The sequence below is a fragment of the Erinaceus europaeus genome, unplaced genomic scaffold (assembly GCF_950295315.1).
Source record: "Erinaceus europaeus unplaced genomic scaffold, mEriEur2.1 scaffold_882, whole genome shotgun sequence".
Classification (NCBI taxonomy): domain Eukaryota; kingdom Metazoa; phylum Chordata; class Mammalia; order Eulipotyphla; family Erinaceidae; genus Erinaceus; species Erinaceus europaeus.
Genome location: NW_026647929.1, coordinates 5,621 through 17,658, shown reverse-complemented (window position 1 = coordinate 17,658; position 12,038 = coordinate 5,621). Strand labels below are relative to the sequence as shown.

At 45.6% G+C, this 12,038-nt stretch overlaps 1 protein-coding gene, 1 non-coding gene and 1 pseudogene across 2 annotated transcripts in view; 1 reads left to right on the top strand and 2 right to left on the bottom strand.

Moving 5' to 3' along the window:
• The window catches only part of LOC132536528 (tyrosine-protein phosphatase non-receptor type 11-like), a 33,519-nt gene extending 30,282 nt beyond the window's left edge, over positions 1-3,237 (bottom strand). Inside the window, exon 1 of the mRNA XM_060184531.1 lies at positions 3,025-3,237. Coding sequence (XP_060040514.1) covers positions 3,025-3,038 — 14 coding nt within the window. The 5' untranslated portion in view covers positions 3,039-3,237. The remainder of the gene's footprint in view (positions 1-3,024) is intronic.
• Positions 3,238-3,507: 270 nt separating this feature from the next.
• LOC132536529 (PHD finger-like domain-containing protein 5A) lies at positions 3,508-5,554 on the top strand (annotated as a pseudogene).
• Positions 5,555-7,779: 2,225 nt separating this feature from the next.
• LOC132536530 (small nucleolar RNA SNORA17) lies at positions 7,780-7,910 on the bottom strand. The gene has a single exon (XR_009548072.1). It is a non-coding gene; the product is annotated as a small nucleolar RNA SNORA17 (small nucleolar RNA).
• Between the last annotated feature and the right edge of the window lie 4,128 nt (positions 7,911-12,038).

The window sequence follows — 12,038 nt, the reverse complement described above, 5'->3', positions numbered from 1 at the left end:
TCAATCTTGTTAAGGTATTAAATTTGAGCTACTGGATGTTTCTCTCCTGGAGATTATCTACCTGAATGCTCACTCAAGAACTCTTTCTCAATAAACATTTCATATTTGTTCCATCTAAAAAAGGGTAGGAAAAAAAAAGTCCAGAAGATCATACACTGGATAAGCACTGGACACTCAAGCAGGAGGTCCAGGTTGAATCACTGGCAGCACATGAACCAGAGTAATATCTGGTTCCTTCTCTCTCTCCTATCTTTCTCATTAATAAATAAATAGAATTTAAAAAAAAAGTCTGCACTTGAGCTTTGGGGCACCTTTCTCTGTAATAGTCAAACTCTAGAAACAACCTTAGTGTCTATCAACAGGTGAACAGAAAAACAAATAGCAGTGCCTCCATGCCATGGATAAACTCTCAAAACAGCTACGCTGCACTGAAGAAGCCAAACATAAAATTATATTAACGTAAAATTCTAGGAAATGCAGTCAGAAAACAGAACTGAGGTTGCCTGAAAACCAGGAAGAAATTAGAAAGGGCAAAAGAAAACAATTCAAGGGGGTGACCATTATCTTGATTGCTGAGATGATTGCACAAGTGGACACATTATGTCAAAAATGTTATCAAATGTCCCAAGTGGACACATTATGTCAAAAATATTATCAAATTGTCCCAAGTGGACACATTATGTCAAAAATGTTATCAAATTGTCCATTAAGCATGTGCAACTTACTATATGGCATTTACATGTCAAAATAAAACTGGCTCTGAATAATATAAAAAAATAAGAATAATTCCCAATTACATGTGTCATGCTGACAACCTGACTTTTTAGGTAGCACACATTTCTTTTCTATAACAGGTAAATGAAGAAGGACTAGATGAAAAGAATCACTCTGTTTCAAACTGTCACCTTAACCATTTGCTGTTTTTGGCTATCTTCACTCTTCCCAGCTTCTAAGCTCGACAAAGTAGGGTCTATTACCACCCTGTTCCTTCCCCACCCCCAGCCCATAGTCTTTTTGTCTCCTAGAGAAGCAGATCCTTACTTGCCTGGAAGAGCAGACACAAGGAACAAAAGGCTCAATGGCTATTTGACAGATTAAAGAATAGACAACTGTTTTACTTTAAAAAGCTCCCTAAAGAATTAGAACATTGGGGGTCGGGCAGTAGCGCACATGGCACAAAGGGCAAGGACTGGTGTAAGGATCCCAGTTCGAGCCCGGCTCCCCACCTGCAGGGGTGTCGCTTCACAGGCGGTGAAGCAGGTCTGCGGGTGTGTCTTTCTCTCCCCCTCTGTCTTCCCCTCCTCTCTCCATTTCTCTCTGTCCTATCCAACAACTAACAACATCAACAATAACAATAATAGCCACAACAAGGGCAACAAAAGGGGGGGGGATGACCTCCAGGAGCAGTGAATTCATGGTGCAGGCACTGAGCCCCAGCAATAACCCTGGAGGCAAAAAAAAAAAAAAAAGGGAAAAAACAGCCTCACAGTGCCAGCATGCACCGAATCCCAGCAATAACCCCGGAGGAAAAAAAAAAAAAAAAGAATTAGAACATTTGAGGCTATAAACTATTCTGTTGAAATGGAGTTATACATTAGCCAGATCTGTGAAGCACTTGCCAGCCAAGACCTGCCCAAATCACTCGCTTCCCATGAGTTTTCAAATTTTTCTTTTTCTGTATTTTGGTTCCAGATCCATAAAATGAACAGCCTTCAGGTGTCTTTAGAGAAGACATTAATAATTTGACAAGTCTCTCATTCAAACAACCCCCAAGTGTTTGAAACAGCTTTTCACATGTCTGAGACAGTGACCACCACAGGCCAATCAAGGGATTAAAAACCAAACAATGGGTCTTCTGTGTGAAAAGTACATAAAGAGTGGTGATACAAAATAGCAGGATTGGTATCTGAAAACAGCAGGTCACACTACTGTTTCACAACAAAATTAAGGCTTACAAATGACTAGTGGTCATTATAGAAGAGTAACAGCTGCAGTTAACAGCAATGGCTAACAGTGGGGATTCTAACTCCACCACTTATCCATCTGATAAACCTTCAATGATTGAAATTGGCCTTTCGATTTAGAAACACACACAACAGTACCTATCAACAGGAGGGTTGGAAAGATCAACTGTGTCTGGGTTTGCCATGAAAGCTAAATGAATGTGAGTTATTAGTACTATGACGGTGAACTCTCAAAAGACCTAATTAGCATTTCAGTCATCCTCCTGACTCTTCAGTTCCAAACCTGTCATTTACCAGCATGGAACAGCTGAGTCTCAGTTTCCACATCCGTAAAACGGGGATGAATAATGCTACCTGAGTTTTAAGGTTGCGATGAACGACCAAACAACTGAAGATACAGCTCCCTTCCCTCCCGTCTCCCAAAGCGAAGATCTCAGAGGAAGGAAATACTTCTAATAGCTGCCGATACAGTCAGTTTTTCCATTTCTGGCACGTGAGGGGCGACCGGGTAGGGGGCGGGGAGGAGATGCAAAAAGGCGAGTGACCAGGCTGGGGACCCCGAGAAAGCCCCCACAGGCGCCGGGCGGCAGAGTGACCCGGAGCCGACTGACCGTCGGAGGCCAGGCCGGGCCGGTTCGACTCGCTCCTGAGTCCCGGGCCCAGGAGCTTCCCCAAGTGAGCTCGGTTATTTCGGAATCTCCATGAGGCAATTCTCATGAGGCAATGGGTCAGGAATGCGGCGCCGAGCCCGGCGCCCGGCGCCCGCGGTTCCCCCGCCAGCTCTACCTGCCCGGGTCCCGCCGGGCATCCCCCGGGCGGCGCAAGCCGGAACTCGGGGAGGCAGGAAATGAATGGGGACCCGAGGGTGGGGGCGCGGCGGGCCCGGCCCCCCGCCCCAGCAGAGTAAGGAGCTCCAGAGACACCCCGGGCCCCCTGTCCCCCGGGCCAGAGTGCGCAGCCCGGCTGGGGCGCCCCCTCCCGGGCAGGGCTGAGCGATCGCGGCAGGATGGGGGGCGGGTGCCGGGCTGAGGCCCGAACCGGGCCCCTCGGGGCTCCTCACCTCCGCGATGTCATGTTCCTCCCGCCCTCGGCTCCGCGACGGACCCGCTCCTTGCTCAGGCTCCGCTGGGCCCGGTCACATCGGGCTGGCCCGAGGGAGGCCCGCTCGGGACCGGACGGGCGGGCAGAACCAGCCGGCCGCGCGCAGACCCCCCTCCAGGCCTGGGGATCCCGGAGATTGTGCAGCCGCCCCCTATAAGCCCGGTTCGCTCCTCCTCCTCCCCCCCGCCCTTTACCGCCGGCGCCGCCGTGACGTCATTGCGCGCCGCCCGCCGCCACTTCCTGCTTCCAGTCCAGCCCGGGACTGAGCCGTGGCGGGTTGTGTCGGTCGCCACGCCGTTCCCCGAGCATCCCCGCGCCCTCTGCTCCACCTGAGCTGCACAACGGGCAGAGTTATCCGCACTCTCAGCCCCCGATGGCTTCTGCTGCCATTGGGTCCATTCCCGCTCCTGCACTGACATGACAGCCAAATGGGACTTCGTTCATTTCCTTCCTCGAACCGCCGCTCCACCTGCTAGCTCTGTAACCCTGGGCAAGTGCCTTGATTGTTCTCTAATCGTCAGTTTCGCCCTTTCTCTCATTTCTGTAAAAATGAAACTGGTACTCGTATTTTCGTCACAGGATTACGGTGAAGATTATAAATAGGTAAATTTACCGCTGGGCCTCGTCTGTTTAACAAGTGCAAGGGCTGAGGAGCTGTCTGTAGAAATAACTCGAGGGCATCACATTTCAAATTCAGAGAGAGGAGAGAGCCAAGTGCAAAGACCCCTGAGGCAGGAGGCTGCCTCCTGTGTCTGAAGAACAGTAAAGAGGTGTCTGATCAAAGTCCTTAGCAGTCTAGGTAAACACCTGTTGAGGGTTTTCTCTCTGCAAGACTGTTTTAGACTAAGGTGATACACTAGTGAACTGGAAAGTGAGAACTACCTGTGTTCTCATGGGCGAATTGCCGTAATCAAGATTAAAATACTCACACCCTTTCTTATTTTTTTTTACCCAAATCTCTTCATTACAACATTTTAAATGGGATAGTTGTCTCTGAAGACATCTGAGTAAAGATCTGATGCAGGAGCTGAGTTGCTGTCTGTGGTAATAATAACTCGGGGGTGTCACATTTCAAATTTAGGGAGAAGAGAGCCAAGTGCAAAGGCCCCTGAAGTAGGAGGCTGCCTCCTTGTTTTTTAAGACTAGTAAAGAGGTCTCTGGCCGGGGGCCGGGCGGTAGCACAGTGGGTTAAGCGCACGTGGCGCAAAGCGCAAGGACGGGCATAAGGATCCCGGTTCGAGCCCCCAGATCCCCACCTGTAGGGGGGTCGCTTCATAGATGGTGAAGCAGGTCTGCAGGTGTCTATCTTTCTCTCCCCCTCTGTCCTCCCCTCCTCCATTTCTCCCTGTCCTATCCACGACAACAACAGTAATAACAACAATGATAAATAACAAGGGCAACAAAAGGGAAAAAATAGCTTCCAGGAGCCATAGATTCGTAGTGCAGGCACCGAGCCCCAGCAATAACCCTGGAGATAAGAAAAAAAAAAAGATCACTGGTCAAAGTGTGTATGGTAGGAGTAGGGTATGTGTGTTCAAGAAAGAGTAGTAGGAGGGGCGCGTCGCTTACTTTGGTAGCTATGGCTAAACATCATCTAGATTTGATCTTTTGCCACAAACAAGCTGGAGTAGCTATGCGAAGACTGCGAACAATGTGGTGGAGTGCTGTGTGATCTGTGGAGGTCCAGGAGTCTCTGATGCCTATTATTGTATGGAATGCACCATCCAGGAGAAGGATAGAGATGGTTGGCCAGAGATTGTCAACTTGGGGAGTTCCAAGACAGATCTATTCTATGAACGCAAAAAATACAGTTTCAAGAAGAGGTAATGGTTGGGCTGCCTCATCAGGCTGCTGCATCTGCCTTCAACACAGCTGCAGCCAGTGGACAGGTGGTAGACTCAAAGCATCACCTGCACTGGCTGTGTGAAGCATTGGCACCTTTCCACCCTTTCCTCTCACCCAGACATATGCTAGCAATGGAAAAAGGATTCCTGACACAGCACTCCAGAAGACCATATCAGGAAAAAAGTGATAAGATTACTTCACAGTTTTCCTTGAATTCAGAAAAAGACAGTTTTTCATATTGATGTGTTCTCTTTACACCAAAAGTTTACAAAACAGAAATAACCAATAAGGGCAACAAAAAAAGGGGAATAAATAAATAAATATTTTTTAAAAAAATAAAAAAAAAAACAGAAATAACACCAGTTTCTGTCTTCTGTTTGAAGAGTTAACTATGAAGTTCCTACCCACATTGAGAAATAGCAAGAGCTTCAGACGGGTGGTAATTGTCCTGATCAAACATCTGTGGTGTGGTAGGAAGGCCTCAGAACAAATGTGGGCACTTCATCCTCAACAAGTAGTGCTGGTCTGTGTTGTTTTCCTTCTAAGACATTGGAAAGCTTTTTCTATAGCTATTTTATTAATAAAGTGGGTGCTTATTTTCTGGTAAAAGAAAGAGTAGCAGGAGATGAAGTTAGAAAGGACAAAGGAAAAACAACTGAGAACTAGCATGCCTGAGGTCCCCTGTTAAATGTTCAGTGTCATGTGTACCAGAGTGGTATTCTGACTTCTTTGTCACTCTTGTGTGAAATTCTTGATCTAAGAGGGGCCAGGTGGTGGCACACCTGGTTGAGCGCACACATTACAGTGCACAAGGACCAGCTTCAAGTCCCTGGTCCCCACCTGCAGGGGGAAAGCTTCACAAATGGTGAAGTAGGGCTGCAGGTGTCTCTCTGTCTCTCTCCCTTTTTACCCCCACCTCCCCTCTCAATTTCTCTTTGTCTCTATTCAGTAATAAATAAGTAAATAAAAATATTTAAAAATTAGACAACAAAAAAGGAAGGAAGAAAGAGGGGAAAGTTGGCCACTGGGAGTAGTGGATTCATGGTGCCGGCACCGAGAGAGAGAGAGAGAGAAGGAGAAGGAGAAAGGAGAGAGAAGAGGGGATTAAAGAGACCAAAGCTTCCTTCAGATCGGATTCAAACCTCAGTCTCGCACATGGCAAAACACAGCACTATGCAAATAAACTTCCACCGGCTCCCATCCACCTATTCTCTGTGACCAAGCCATGCTGCAGGACTTTCAGTCCCCCCTTAGTACCCTATATTCTATCTCAGAACCTCTTAACTAACTGCTCCTTCTCCCCAGGATTCTTTCCAATCACTTTCTCCAACAACTCCAGCCAATGTCACATGTCAGACTTGAAGTCACCACTCCAAGATAGGAATCCATGGTTCACTCTGCAGGACAAGGTCAGATGGTCCCCCAGACTCCGACCCTCACTTAGAACCTGTTGCTCTTCATGTGTATCTAAGATGCAGTATTACATGGGAGTTAAGTTCTTGAGTATTAAAGCTCAGTCCACCTGCTTGGGCATCGTCCTCTGAGTCCCAGTTTTCTCTGCTGGACAATAAAGATTGAAATATTATCTCCTCTACAGGGTAAATTGTGAAGTATTGATATGAAGGAGTTAATGTGTATGAAGTACTTAGAACAATGCCTGGCAAAGTCTATGCTTGGTAAATGCTGATAATCATTTGTCTCTTTTCCAGAGTAAACTGTAAGCACTTTGAATGTAAAAACCATTGCTTCTCTGGTCTTTGCCATATCCTGTATGTTCCTTGTTTGCTAGGTATTTATTTAAGGGGCTGGGCAATGGCACACCTGGTTGAGCACACATATTAAAATTCACAAGGACCTGGTTTAAGCCCCTAGTCCCCACCTGCAGGATGGAAGCTTTATAAGCAGTGAAGCAGTGCTGGAAGTGTCTATCTCTCCCCTCTTCTCTCAACTTTTTCTCTGTCTCTATACAAAACATTTATTTATTCAGGAGCAAGAGATCCAGACCATTACTCTAGCATTTTAGATGCTGAGGATGGAACTTCGAATACCATGCTGGAGAGCCCAATCCCTTATCTATTGCGCCAATTCCAGGCCTACTTTGCATTTTTTTTGCCTCCAGGGATATTACTGGGACTGGGTGCAAGCACTATGAATCCACAGCTCCTAGCGGTCATTTCTTTTCTTTCTTTTTTAAAATTGGATAGGACAGAGAGAAATTGAGAGGAGAAGGGGAGATAGCGAGGGAGAGAGAGGGATAGACTCCTAAAAACCTGCTTCATCACTTGTGAAGCGAAATCCCCCTGCAGGTGGGGAGCTGGGGACTTGAACCGGAAACCTTGCGTGGGTTCTTGTGCTTTGTACTATGTACATTCAATCCAGTGTGCCACCCAACCCCAACCCATTGTACATCTTCTACATTCCTTAACTAGAATAATTTTTCTGAGGGGTGTGTGTGAGAGAGAGAGAGAGAGAGAGAGAGAGAGATCATGTAATTCTCTTGTTCTATGAAGGGTGTTAAATTGTGCCAACTGCTCAGTTTCATTTAATGCTTCTTTTTCAAATAATTTTGAAGTTTCCAAAGGCTTCTTAAAAAGATTTATTTATTCATTCATCCATTTATGAAAGAGAGAGGAAGGGGATAAAAAGAGGAAACAAAGGGGATATCATGCTTGAGAATCTAATACATTATCTACTGCACCAACTCCTGGGCTGCAGAAAAGTAATCTTTAAGAAATAAAAGGGGGGAGTAGGGCAGTAGCGCTGTAGGTTAAGTGCAGGTGGAGCAAAGCACAAGGACCCTTGGAAGGATCCCGGTTACCTGCAGGGGAGTCGCTTCACAGGTGGTAAAGCAGGTCTGCAGCTGTCTATCTTTCTCAGACTATCAATCACCCAGTCGCCAACAAGTCAGAGCACTGGACGTAGACAAGCCTCTCTTCTCTCTGCCACCTAATGACACACATGTGACACAGCAGTCACATCTGTAATGCCTCTAGGGTCAGGGAGGTGTCTATCTTCCTCTCCCCCTCTCTGTCTTCCCCTACTCTCTCCATTTCTCTCTATCCTATCCAACAACAATGACATCAATAACAACAAGGGCAACAAAAGGGAATAAATAAATAAAAAATATTTTAAAAATTAAAAAAAAGAAATAAAGTGGGGGGAGTCAGGCAGTAGCCAGCGGTTTAAGCACAAGTGATGCAAGTACAAGGACCGGCTTACGAATCCCAGTTCGAGCCCCCGGCTCCCCACCTGCAGGGGAGTCGCTTCACAGATGGTGAAGCAGGTCTGCAGGTGTCTGTCTCTCCCCCTCTGTCTTCCCCTCCTATCCATTTCTCTCTGTCCTATCCAATAACAACAACATCAGTAACAACAACAGTAATAACTACAACAACAATAAAAAAAACAATGGCAACAAAAGGGAAAATATAAATAAATATAAAAAAAAATTTTTTAAAGAAAAGAAAAGGGTGGTTCAGGAGGTGGCTCAGTGGATAAAGCACTGGATTCTCCACCATGAGGTCCTGAGTTCGATCCCTGGCAGCACATATACCAGAGTGATGTCTGGTTCTTTCTCTCCTATCTTTCTCATAAATAAATCTTTAAAAGAAAAGAGAAGAAATTAAGGAAGAAAGAGAAAAAAAAGTAGGCAGGCCATCAAAATAGCTTATTTGAATAGTGTGTTGCTCTGCCATGAGCCTAGCCCTCACCTCATTAAAGGAAGCTTCAGTGCTATGGTTCCTTGCATTTCCCTCTCTGCCTCTCTATCTCTCTGTCTCTAAAAAAATTAAGTATAGCTAATTTATTTAATTCATTTATTATGAGAAAGAGTGAGAGGTTGTCCAGGAGGTAGCACAGTGGAAGGAACATTGAACTCTCAAGCATGAGGTCCTGAGTTCAGACCCTGGCAGCTCATGTATCAGAGTGATGTCTGGTTCTTTCTCTCTCTGCCTATCTTTCTCATTAATAAAATTTTTAAAAATAGAGAGATGAAGAGGAGGGGGTGAGAGCACCTGAGTATCATTGATATATGCAAAGCTAAAAATTGAACTTAGGGCCTTACCTAAAATAAGATGCCTTATTTTAGGGCCAATAGATAGCTCACCCAGGAAGGCACACATTTTACTATGAGCTAAAGCCTCGGTTTAAGCCCCTTAACATCTGCTTTGGGAAATCTTCATATCACTATGACCACCACCACCATCACCACAACCACTTAACCAGAGCACTGCTCAGCTCTGGCTTATGGTGGTGTGGGAATTGAACCTGGGACATTTGGTGCCTTAGGCATGAAAGGCTTTTTGCATAAATATTGTGTTTGCTGCCCAGCCTTACACCTTACTTTAGTGTCTTCCTCAACTACAACCAAGTTCCTTTCACTAAGGAAAAAAAAAATTAAAATTAAAAAAACCTCAGTAGTTTCCCCTGCTCTCCCTAGATTCACTTTTCCTACTGCCTCCTCCCCTCAACACACACAGACACCAGTGTGGGTGGTTTGGTTTGGTGTATGCTCAGCTCTGGTTTATGGTGGGAACTCAGGCATGAGAGTCTCTTTGGGAAACCATAATGCTATCTACCACCCATACTTTTTTTTGGGGGGGGGCATTCAGGGTTATTGCTCAGGCTAGGAAACAATTGCTCCTAGTGGTCATTTCTTCCATTTTACTGGACAGGACTACATAGTCAACGACTGCCACCTCTCCAGATTCAAAGGAGGTCTCGAAACTTTACATCAGGCTCAACCTGACGCTGTTGACTGGCTACGGAAGAAGGGCAAACGCTAGAAGAAGAAGAATTGGACAGGACAGAGGAATTGAGAGAGAGGAAGATAGAGAAAAGGATAAACAACTGCAGAGCTGTTTCACCGCTTGTGAAGCAACCCCCTTGCAGGTGGGAACCAGGGTCTCAAACCAGGATCCTTGAGCAGGTCCTTGTGCTTCATACTATGTGCAATTAACCCAGTGTGCCACAACCCGGCCTGCTCCCATACCTTTTTTCCCCATCCCATCAGAGCACTGATTGTGGTAGTATGTAGGTTAGAACCTGTGACCTCAAAGCCTCATACTTTTCTCAATACCTCTGCAAACACACCCACATTGAGCATGTTGCATCATATACCCATACTCACCCACAAGTATAGCAGAGGTTTATTTTTATTTAATTCTGTTTATACTGTAGAGCTGCTCAGCTCTGGTTTATGGTGGTACTGGGGATTAAACCTGAAACCTCATAGCCTCAAGTATGAGAATCTTCTTCTAGAACCATTATGCTGTCACCCCACCGGAATATTTTTCCTAGTTTATTTATTTATTTTTTCCTCCAGGGTTATTGCTGGGCTCGGTGCCTGCACCATGAATCCACCACTCCTGGAGGCCATTTTTTCCCCCTTTTGTTGCCCTTGTTGTTGTAGCCTCATTGTGGTTATTATTATTGCCATTGTTGATGTTGTTCGTTGTTGGAGAGAAATGGAGAGAGGAGGGGAAGACAGAGAGGGGGAGAGAAAGACACCTACAGACCTGCTTCACCGCCTGTGAAGCTACTCCCCTGCAGGTGGCAAGCCGGGTGCTCGAACCGGGATCATTACACAGGTCCTTGCGCTCTGCGCCACATGCGCTTAACCCACTGCTCCACCGCCCGACCACCCCTAGTTTATTTTTTAAATAATTTTAAATATTTATGTATTTATTAGATAGAGACAAAAAGAAATTGAGATGGGGGGAGAGATACAGAGACACCTGCAGCTCTCCTTCACCATTCGTGAAGCTTTCCCACTGGGCAGCGGGTTAAACACACATGGTGCAAAGGGCAAGGACCAGCATAAGGGTCCTGGTTCGAGCCCCAGACTCCCCACCTGCAAGGGGGTTGCTTCACAGGTGGTCATGCAGGTCTGCAGGTGTCTATCTTCCCTTCCTCTCTCGATTTCTCTCTGTCCTATCTAACAATAATAATAACAAGGCAACAAGGGCAACAAAAGGGAAAAGTGGCCTCCAGGAACTTTGGATTCATACTCCAGGGCTCCAGCAATAACCCTGGAGGCAAAAAAAAAAAAATCAAACTTGGAACCTCATGCTCTTTTTTTTTAAATTAAATATTTATTTATTCCCTTTTGTTGCCCTTGTTGTTTTATTGTTGTAGTCGTTGTTGGATAGGACAGAGAAATGGAGAGAGGTGGGGAAGACAGAAAGGGGGAGAGAAAGACACCTGCAGACCTGCTTCACTGCTTGTGAAGTGACTCCCCTGCAGGTGGAGAGCCAGGGACTCGAACCTTTATCCTTACGCCGGTCCTTGCACTTTGCATTACCTGAGCTTAAGCCGCTGTGTTACCACCTGACTCTCGAACCTCATGCTCTTGAATCTAAAGTACTACTGCCCGGAGCCAGGTGGTAGCAGAATGGGTTAAGTGCACATGGCGCAAAGCGCAAGGACGCAAAGACGCAAGGACTGGCATAAGGATCCCGGTTGGAGCCCAGGCCCCCACCTGCAGGGGGAGGTTACTTCACAAGAAGTGAAGCATCTATCTTTCTCTCCCCCTCTGCCTTCCCCTCCTCTCTCGATTTCTCTGTCTTATCCAACAACAAGAACAGCAGTAACAATAGCAACAACAATAACAAGGGTAACAAAATAGGAAAAATGATCTCCAGGAGCAGCGGATTCATAGTGCAGGCACTGAGCCCCAAGTGATAACCCTGGAGGCAATTAATTAATTAATTTTAAAAAGAAATAAAAAATCCAGTGGTCCGGGAGGTGACAAAGCACTAAACTCTCAAGCATGAGGTCCTGAGTTTGATTCCTGGCAGCACATGTACCAGACTGATGTCTGATTCTTTCTCTCCTTATACCAAATAAAATAAATATCTTTATTTCAAAAAATCCATGCACATGTAGTGCATATGGTAAACAGAGTATATATGAGCATAGTGTTTCTACATGTAAAAAAAGTTTAGATTAGTTATTTCTTTTTTTTTAATGCTATTTATTTCTTCCTGACTTTAGTTATATCTATCCTTCTGGTTGCCTTAGGGTTCCTTTGTTCTTCTAATTCTAGGTCTTTAATGTGTGCAATCAGGTTGTTTATTTGTGCTTTTTCTTGTTTCCTAATATGTGCTTGTATGGCTATGAACTTCCCTCTCA